This window comes from Olea europaea, chromosome 14 (assembly GCF_002742605.1).
Source record: "Olea europaea var. sylvestris chromosome 14, O_europaea_v1, whole genome shotgun sequence".
NCBI classification, from domain to species: domain Eukaryota; kingdom Viridiplantae; phylum Streptophyta; class Magnoliopsida; order Lamiales; family Oleaceae; genus Olea; species Olea europaea.
Window position 1 is genome coordinate 14,014,718 of NC_036250.1, and position 10,601 is coordinate 14,025,318.

Sequence of the window (10,601 nt, forward strand, 5' to 3'; positions counted from 1 at the left end):
TATTTAGTAAAACATAATAATTTTATGCTAATATATTATCATATAATATATATTTTAAATTTGATGAATTTATTATTTTAAAAGTCCTGAGCATCCCTTGAAAAAAAAAAGGGGGGGGGGATGTTTTGAGCGTTTTCCGCGTTTTGAGTTTTTTTAACTGAAAACACTCGAAACGGAAAAAAAAATCGTTTTGAATTTTCAGTTATAACTTGTTCCTTGTTTTCAGAATGAGTGACCAAACACATTTTTGACATTTTCAAAAATTATAAATAGCAAACGGCTGGAAAATAACAAACCAAAGCTTTCTTGCTAGTTACTACCAATCTTCTAATTTCAGGGCTTTCCTTTTATTATTATTATTATTATTAGGGTAGTTATATTACCACTACAAATTTTATTAAGTGCACCATATTTTTCTTATTTACTTAAATAACCTCAAGCAAAATTACATAATTATAGTTTTGGATTAATGAACCATTAATGTACTCAATAAATTATAATGATTTTCGGTTAATGAATATCCAGTATTCAACTATCCAAGTAGGCATACAGTGGATGAAGGAAGTGATAAAAAAGAGTCAGACTACACCTCACGCACTATTGGAACTCTATCACATCACTACATATAGTAGTGGCACCTCCTCAATCAAACTTAAGACAGCCGGGAAAGCACTACTTCATTTGTGGTGTACCTGGGCCTGGCCATTGCAGTGGTGAAATGAAATTTCAAATCAACGTTGCAGCCACAACTGGAGGCGGAGCAACCATGACGACATCGTCAAGAACCGCTACTTCTCCACCATCCAGCACACTCCTAACAATATAACGACACCCACTGCAAGCACTGTTTCTAAATAGGGTTTATCTTCCCCTTCTTTAAAAAATAAATAAAGAAAAAATAGTTCCAGGAACTCTTTTCATCATATTGAAATTTTCAGAATGAGTTGAAAGGATGAGAAAAATGAGTAGTAGTGTTTGGATGATAAGCACACCGCAATACTTTATTTATTTTTTAATTTTAGTTTTTATTAGATCATGAGTATATATGTAAATTTAGTGTGGTGTATTTATTAAAAATATATTTAAATTGTAGTGTAATTATAATGTGGTGTAGCAAGTAAGTTTTGTAGTGGTAATATAATAATTATTATTACTATTATTATTATTCAAACTCGAAATCTCTCTCTTAAAAATTGGTGGTACTCTGTAACACAAAATATCCACTTCCCTTATTCGTCTACTGCTCTGTACTGCACCGCACCCCATCTTGTAGATAAACTAAAGGCAATGCTACCGGTGGCGGTGTCCAACGGCGTCGTTTGGACGGAAGGAGAAGAAGATGAAGAAATTTCATGGCCAAGTAAAAATGAAATGGAGACATGTAATGATAAAGATAAGAAAGCTTCTATGTCTAGCGTCAAGTCCATGCTCGAACACGAGTGGTTCATTAACAATGCGATGAACCCACCAAATCCTGACCTCCATATGAATTCCCAACTACCAGAATTTAGCAGCCTTTTGTTCAATCCCCTGGAGGAGGAGTCTTCATGTTCACCGTCACTTGACCCATCACAGTCATTTTTCCCTTCCAAATCCTGTTTTCCGTCGCTCTTTAACTTTGTTTGGAACCAAACTTTTGACTATGGCTTTGATTTTTCCGGAGACATGAATTTCTTCGCTAATCAGAGTGCGAGTTCTGGTTCTGTTTTGATGGGTGAGTTGGGTCCATCGGAACCGAGTTCTGAATTTCCGACCAATACTCGTTTACAGTCGTTTTTCGACTGCAAGACAACCATTGGTGGTGGTCCTGAAGCTTTTGGTTTCGAGGGTTACGGGAGTGCTCTGTTTCCTAGCAAGTCTAAGGGGTTGAGACCACTTCAAGGGTTTCCACCGGTTGGATTACAGCCCACACTTTTTCAGAAGAGAGCTGCCTTGCGGCAGGGCTCTAGCGGAGTCGACGAATTGAGGAACTTGGCGCTCCCCAGATTCAAAAGTGGTGAGGATTCTACGAGGATGGAGGGGAGTTGGGAGAATAGAGATGATGCTGGGGAAATGGAATTGGAAAAGAAGAGGAAAAGGAACTTTAACTATGAAATGGAGGAGAATGTGGATGTTGATGTTTTGACTTTAAATTATGATTCGGATGAGCCTACTGAGAATACCTATAACATTGGGGATGGGAATGTGAATATTGGTGGAAACAATTTGAATGCGAATAGTAGTTCTACAGTTGGAGATCACAAGGGGAAGAAGAAGGGTCTACCGGCCAAAAATTTAATGGCGGAGAGGCGGAGGAGGAAGAAACTCAATGACAGGCTTTATATGCTTAGGTCTGTTGTGCCCAAAATAAGCAAGGTATACAAACATTTCAGGCTTCCTGTTTTTTAGTTCGTTTTTATTTTGCTCAGTTCTTGATAGCCTTGGTTTGATGAAATTTTTGCCTACAATCTTTAGGATAAGGATTTGTGCCGAGGTAAAATGGCTTTCTGGCTTCTTATGAAATTATTTCTATGTATCGATGTAGGGGAATCAAGAAAGCATCAATGAAGGAATTCAAGAAGAATCCATATTCCTATGCTTTTTTAGTTTGAAGAAGAAAGCCTCCCCTTGCCTACTTGCTTATCCTTAGCACCTGGAATTGGATATAGAACCTAGTATTATTGCTTTTGTCCTTTTAATTCTGCAGTTGAAATGCTTTGTGATAGGAATTGGAGATATCTGAATCAATTTATGAAACATCTGTTCAAATGGTTTTAGGACAGGAAAAGACAATGCCTTTCATATCATAAACTGCAGAAGAAAGAAATAAAGAATGTTCTGATACACCACTGAAGCAAAATACTACTGAAAATGAAACGTAATTCTAAATACTAAACACGATTTTACAAATGAATAAAATTAAACACGACTCCTAAGTCCTGATTCTTTGGATAAGGTTAATTTGTTTATGCCCTCCCCCCAGGGAAAATGCACGGGCATGAGAAAATGGTGGGATTCAGTACTAGATATTCTTTGTGCTTACTTATTAAAATAGCTGATAAAATAGATTTTTATTGTTAAATCCAGTGTTCTATGACATATAAAGGTAATTTTTGACAAGAATCTTTATTGGTGATTTACAGTTATTTGTTTGGTTAATTGAGTTATGGCTGATGCAATCTGATTGTTATCTTTATGTTCATAGATGGACAGAGCTTCTATCCTTGGGGATGCCATTGATTATTTAAAAGAGCTTCTGCAAAGGATAAATGATATCCAAAATGAGCTTGAACCTACACTACCGGGATCTCTGATGCCGCCTTCTACGAGCTTCCATCCTTTATCATCAACCCCTGCTACTCTTCCCGATCATGTCAAGGAAGAACTCTGTTCAAGTTCTTTGCCAATCCCTAAAAACCAACCTGCGAAGGTAGATTTCACGCTTGTTGGGATTCTTTAAATTGTTGCTCTCGTTCTGGTGACTGCAATTAAATGTTTTCGCCTATGAAATTAGTTTTTGCTTTCTTTGGAGTTCTGTCGATTTAATGCATTTTCTTTTAGTTGTCTGCAACAGTTTTGGTTCTAGTATAAATTTATACACTAAAAACTAGATGAAGGGCCACATTATGTGGAATATGATAAGATTCAAGTTGGAAAAGACAATTTGCTGTAGAAGAACAGAGAAATCAGTGACTGAACTTTATTATCAGCTGGGAAAGAAAATTACAGAATGATACAACTAAAATTGTGTTAAGATATCTCTCCCAACTACCCTCTTCTACTCTCAATTTTTGGCTGCTTACAATTATCCCCCCACTTCTCACATTCACGTATATGCCCCTTTAATTAAATTCTATTTAAATCACCCATATAAATTAACAAAAATTGTTTCTGAAATCTGTTGCTTCCCGCCATTCTTCTAGAACAAGTGTATCCAATGCGAGGTTTATCATTACCCCTGGGTTCCGTAGTCACCTTGTCCTCATGGCAGAATGCTGGAAACTGTTGGTTAATTGATGCCACAGATTCCCAGGATGCCTCAGATTCTGGAAGATCACTTCCCCTCCTGTCGAATGGCCTGCTGGAGCAGGGCATATTCCTAGGACCTTCTCTGGTTCCACCATCCATTCTAAGGTTGCATTGAAGTTTGAAGGCAACTGCTGGCATGTTTCAGTTGAATCCAAACAAAGCCTTCTTTAGCTTAGATCCAAAACGTAACAGGGGATGGGGATCTGGGCCATAAACTGCACCGAAGGATTTGGTATTTGATGACGCATGGAATATGACGTACTATTATTCCGCCCAAGGCAGTCAATTGCTCCAGCTTCGTGGTTTATCATATGCAAAGCACCTTTAATAGTCTCAACACAACAGTTCACAACCTTGGTTTGGCCATCGGTATGCGGGATTGGTAAAGGCTACAAAAGGTTGGCAGGAGACAATGCAAGGCTTTTATTCTTCTGACAGACTGGTCATTCCTCGACAAACTGTTTGATATCCTTCTTTATACCTATCTAATATAGAGTGCTGGTCGATCGTTTGTAAGTAGGGCTGGGCAAATCTCCCGAACCAACCGAACCAAATCGAACCGAACCGAGCCAAACCAAACCTGACGGTTCTTGACAAATTAAACATCCGAACGGGTATCTGAATTGAGAACCGATGGGTACGGTTCAGTTCTTAGTTCTAGACCAAGAACCGAAGAATCGAATAAGAACCGAATCTTTCTAATTTATTTTTTTACATTGAATAAATCAAATTATTTTAATTTTAATTTTTCTAAACAAATTAACAAATTAACAATTTCTAAATCCAAATTTTTGGCCCAATAATTTGTTTCATTTCTATTTTTTTTAATTTTTGGCTCAATTACTCGTTTTATTGTTTCATTTCTTAGCCTAACAAGATCCAACCCACTAAATAACCCTAAACACCTACACTAAAGTGCATAACGCTGTCTCGACTCTCACAATTACTCTCGCAGCCTCGCTGACATTCCAAAACCTATACAATCGTCGATCGATGCTGTGACCTTCGACCAAAGTTGTGACCTTCGTCAATCAAAGCTTTGATCGTAGCGATTATTTGAACAAGTTAGTCTACTAGTCTCTGACATTCAAAAACCATTGAATGTGTCATTAGTTTTATTTATATAATGTTGTTATAAATGTTAAAAAATTTAATTATAGTACGGAATCGAACCGAATTGAACCGAACAGAACCAAACCCAAACGGTTCCATAATTATATTTGGACCCGACGAAGCAATTTACTAGGTACCCGAAAATTTTGGTTCGGTTCGGTTCTCGACCCGCGCCCACCTCTATTTGTAAGTTCTTAGGAAACCCGAATGACCTCCCACCGTGTTGCTTTGAAACTCTTGGAGCATTGTCGGAATCTGGGAAGAAGAGCATGGAAGTACCAACATCCCTTTGTAAGAAGTTTTCCCTGTAATAATGTATAACGAGAGTGTGAGTTCAGGTCAGCCTGTAGCTCCTTCTTGAGCTTAGAAAGCAAAAGGTTTGAGTCCACTTGAGCCATCAGTGATTGCACGTCCAGAATGAATGGAGAAGTGAGGGCAGACAGTTCTATAGGAGGAGAAACACGGGATAATGCATCTGTAGCCTTATTTTCCTATCCTAGGTGGTGTAAATTTCAAATTCATATCCCATTAAGTTGGTTACCCAACGCTAAAACTCACCCTGAACTAACCGATGCTCTAAGAGGTATTTCAAGCTTCTTTGGTCGGTTCGTACTATGAATCGATGTCCCAAAATATAATGTCTCCATTTTTGAATAGCCAAGACAATGGCCATTAATTCCCTCTCATAAACAGATTGAAGCGAGATCGAGTCGATAGCACTTACCTGAAATAGGTGATTGGCCGATGATTTTGTAGGAGAATTTCCTCAATATCATATCCTGATGTATCTAATTCAATAATGAAAGGTTGGGGAAAATTAGGGAATGCTAATATCGGCACTGTAAGCATAGCCAACTTCAATAGTTGGAATGTCTTTTCTATCGCTGTTGTCCAACCAAAAGCATCCTTCTTGAGTTGCTGCATTGGAGGCCAAGAAATGTCCTAGTATTCGGCCACAAAGCGTTTGTAATAATCCGTTAGACATAAAAATCCCCAAGGTTCTCTGAGACTTTTTTTGGGGGTGAGGGGGATGGGGGTTGCCTATTGCTCCATGGAGGCACTCTTATTTGGATAGGCGCAACCCCTTTAGTTGACACCAAATTGCCCGAAGTATTCACTGTGGCTTCACAGAAAGACACTTCGTAGCATTGGCATAGAGATGATGCGAAGCTAATGCTCTTAACACCATTTCTAAGCGTTGCACATGCTATGCGAAATCTTTATTATAAATCAAGATATTGTCGAAAAATACCAGCACGAACTTCCTTTTATATATTTATGGTATAAATATAAAATGTGAAAGAAATAATCAAATTAGATAAAGTGCCAAAGTGGTGGGAAATGTGACATTTGTGTGGGACGTCAGGGGTTCGAGTCACTCTCCACGCAGATATTAAAATGTCTTGATTGGGGCCTTGGGCTCTTAGGCTTCTTCCTTGACTAAAATAAATGATTTTTTTATTATTATTTAATGGGTAAAACTAGCCAGTATTTTCTGACTGTTTGTTTTTGTAATAACCCACTAATAGTCATTAAAATACCCACTACTCAGTCATTAAAATTCTGAATTAATCTCTGATCATGGTGGAGACTGTTACTTCGATCCTGCCTATATAAATCCATATCTCGTTTTGGGAAAAATACATACAAAAAAGAAAATAGAAAAATCATCTTGTATCAATCCTTCATTTTCATATTCTGATTTTCATACTCGTGTTTTCACATATATTTTGGAGTACAATTGAGAGTTCTGGAAAAACCATTCGTGATTGCTGCACAAGTGGTTTACGATCGTTGTATCCTGAGAGATTGTCCACGGAGGTTGCAGCAATTATCGACGGGCAATTTCACTTTAGGATATCGTGCTGTCATGAGACTCAATCGGACGATAAGACGATAAGTCTTATATATTTCTGCATTTTATTGTTCTGAACATTACTGCAACTAGTTATTATTCCAACAATCTAAAGTGAAATTATCTTTATAATTAGTTGCCATGTCTGCTGTAGAGATATCTGTTCCTAAGTATTCTGAAAAATCTGAGTTGTTTGATGGAAAGAATTTTAAGAGATGGCAAATGAAATTGTGATTTTATTTGACAACGCTTAAAGTCGTTGATGCTATTGAATCAAATAAACCCGATTTTGTAATTGCTGATAATCCTACTAATAAGGAAACAGAGGATTTAGCTAATTGGGAACATAAGGATTATATGTGCAGGAATTATATTCTGAATTGTTTAACATTAGATCTATATGATGTTTACTACTCGTGTAAATCTGCAAAAGAGTTATGGAATTCATTATAAAAGAAATATGCTACAGAAGATTGCTGGAACCAAGAAATTTGTTGTGGGAAAGTTTTTAGATTTTAAAATGAATGATGTTAAAACTGTGGTTAGTCAAGTTGAAGAATTGCAGATTATAATTCACGAAATTATTGCTGAAAGATATAAAATCTTTGAGGTCTTTCAAGTGTCAGCTATAATTGAAAAATTGCCACCTTCTTGGAAAGAGTATAAAAATTGTTTGAAGCATAAGAGAAAAGAAATGTCCTTAGAGGATATGATTATCAGGATTAGAATTGAGGAGGACAATAGAATGACAGAACGTGAAGAAAGGCCAAACTTTGATACCAAGGCTAATCTTATTGAAGGAAGTTCTGGAAGTAAGAAATCAGTTGAAAATTTTATAAGGGGTCAGAATTTTAAAGGCAGAAACAAGGAAAAACAATTTGTAGGAAAGAACAATCGGTCTAAGCCTCAGTTTAAGAATAAAATTGTTGGTGACTGTTTTGTTTGTGGTATACCAGGTCACCTTGCAAAGGATTGCAAAAATAGGAAAGGAAAAGCTGCAAAGCATCAGACACATGTGGTAGAGGATGGGAATTTCTCTACTATGGTGACAGAAGTGAATCTAGTAAGCAACATGACAGATTGGTGGGTAGATTTTGGAGTTACCAAGCATATTTGCTGCACGAGAGGTGCATTTTCTACATTCACTCCCGCTAGTGATGGAGAATGTCTGTTCATGGGGAATGCTTCCTCCAAAATCGAGGGGAAAGGAACTGAGATGCTTAGATTTACTTCTGGAAATATCCTTAATTTGAAGGATGTCCTTTATGTACCTGATATTAGGAAAAATCTAGTGTCTGAATCTATCTTAGTTAAAAAGGGTTTTAAGATTGTTTTAGAAAGTGGTCAAGTTGTCTAAGGGTGGTTCCTTTGTTGGGAAAGGGTATGCAGATGAAGGTCTGTTTAAATTCAATGTCTCTGTGATTAACAATAAAGCATCTAGCTCTTCCATTTACTTGTTGGATTTTTATGATTTGTGGTATGCTAGATTTGGACACGTTAATAAAACTTCTATTAAAAAATTAATGACTTTGGGAAACAATCCCAAAATCGAAAATTGTCCAAATTCAAAATGTGAAACGTGTGTTGAATCTAAATATTCTAGAAAACCATTTCCTCGTGTTGATAGGACTACTTCGGTCTTAAGTTTGATATATTCTGATTTATGTGACTTAAAAGGATAAGTTACTCGTGGTGGAAATAAATATTTCTTAATTTTCATTGATGATTATTCTCGATATTTTTATATTTATCTACTTAAGAGTAAGGATGAAAGCTATTCAAAATTTATTTCCTATAAAACTGAAGTAGAAAATCAGCTAGACAAAACTATTAAAGTTTTAAGATCTGATGGGGAAGGAGAATATACAGGAGATTTTGATAAATTTTGTGTTGAGAATGGTATTATTCATGAGACTACTCCACCTTATTCTTCCCAATCTAATGGTGTAGTTGAAAGGAAAAATCGAACCCTTAAGAATATGGTTATATCAATGCTAAGCTCTTCTGGATTACCTTTTAACATGTGGGGGAAGCACTTCTTACTGCATGTTATATTCTTAACAGAATTCCTAATAAGAAAAATAATAGGTCTCCTTATGAAATGTGGGAGGGCAGAACACCTTCATATAAATATTTTAAAATGTGGGAGTGTTTAGCTAAAACTTCTATTCCAGCACCTAAGAGAACTAAACTTGGTCCGAAAACTGTTGATTGTGTTTTTATATGCTATGCTTTTTATAGTAATGCCTACAGATTTTTAGTCATTGACTCTAAAAATAATGTGATTGAAAAGAACACAATATTTGAAACTAGAGATACTGAATTTTTTGAAAATAGATTTCCGTTTAAAGAAAAGTTTGAAAGATCAAGCAGTTCTTTTAGTATTCCTCTTAGTGTTAGAGAGGAGCCATCTAAATTAGAAGAAGCTGAAATTAGGAGAACCAAAAGACCTAGGACCACTACTTCTTTCGGTCTTGACTTTATAACCTACTTAGTAGAGGATGATCCTAGTACTTTTGGTGAAGTTATGTTTTCACCAGATTCTATATTTTGGAAAGAAGCTGTAAATAGTGAATATAATTCAATTTTGTCTAATAATACTTGGGAGTTAGTGGACTTACCTCAAGGATGTAAGACAATTGGGTGTAGATGGTTGTTTAAGAAAAAACTTAAACCTGATGGTTCAATTTGTAAGTATAAAGCAAGACTTATAGCTAAAGGCTATAAACAAAAAGGAGTGTTACGCCTATGAATTATCACTCCATATTGGGCCACCTTATTGGACCCGAGCTAGGCCCATTAGTGTTGGGCCTCAAAGCCGAGGCTCTAAGAAGCCTAGCTGAGGCGCCGTCGAGGCCATAAAAAGCCCAGCCGAAGTGCCTATCACTTTGCTCACCTCATACTGGGCTCAAACTTAGGCCCATTAACCTACCTTGGCCCATTTCACATCATTTCTCTATATATATGGATTCAATTCACAACTTAAGGTATGTTCTAAATACTCTAGCCAAATCCCCTATCTCTCTACTATTGCACTCTTTATATCTATCTCCGTCCGGCCGTTGACTTGACCGTCGGAGTGCAAACGGTCGCCGGACCTTTTTCTCGTCCGGCCGCCTTTGCCTCTTGACGGGTGTTACATGCGCAGGTTTCGAGGGGACAAAACTAGGGTGCCTGTTGGAGCCATTTTTGGAGGTCAACAGTTTGGCGCCGTCTGTGGGAATCGTTACATTAACCATGTTATACCACATACAAAAGGATTTGATTTTCCGGTCAGTGTTGTACCAAATGAGCGAAGACAGCAACGAAGAAATGAAGAAGAATGATGGAAGATAGCTACTAACTGAGAGGCATGGAAATTTCCTTGAAAAAGGAGATTTTCGGCCATCAAAGGTTGAAAAATCCACGCACAAAAGTTCACTGGAAATCAAAAAATTTCCTGCCAACTTTGTTCTACCAAAAAGAAGCAAGAACAACAGCCAAAGAAAATAAAATGGAACTACTGGAATCTGCCATAAAAAATGGTGATGGCTAGCCAATAAAGGGTTGAAAAACCCACCATGAAAATGGTTATCTTTGGCAAAAAACATAGCCACTAGAAGGACTAATAGAGGCGTGTAAAATT

The 10,601-nt window shown here is 37.0% G+C and overlaps 1 protein-coding gene across 1 annotated transcript in view; it reads left to right on the plus strand.

Moving 5' to 3' along the window:
• Nucleotides 1–1,150: 1,150 nt before the first annotated feature.
• The window catches only part of LOC111409246 (transcription factor ICE1-like), a 19,879-nt gene continuing 10,428 nt past the window's right edge, over nt 1,151–10,601 (plus strand). The window contains exons 1-2 of the mRNA XM_023039259.1: nt 1,151–2,355; nt 3,185–3,409. Of these exons, the coding sequence (XP_022895027.1) occupies nt 1,288–2,355; nt 3,185–3,409 (1,293 nt within the window). The 5' untranslated portion in view covers nt 1,151–1,287. The remainder of the gene's footprint in view (nt 2,356–3,184; nt 3,410–10,601) is intronic.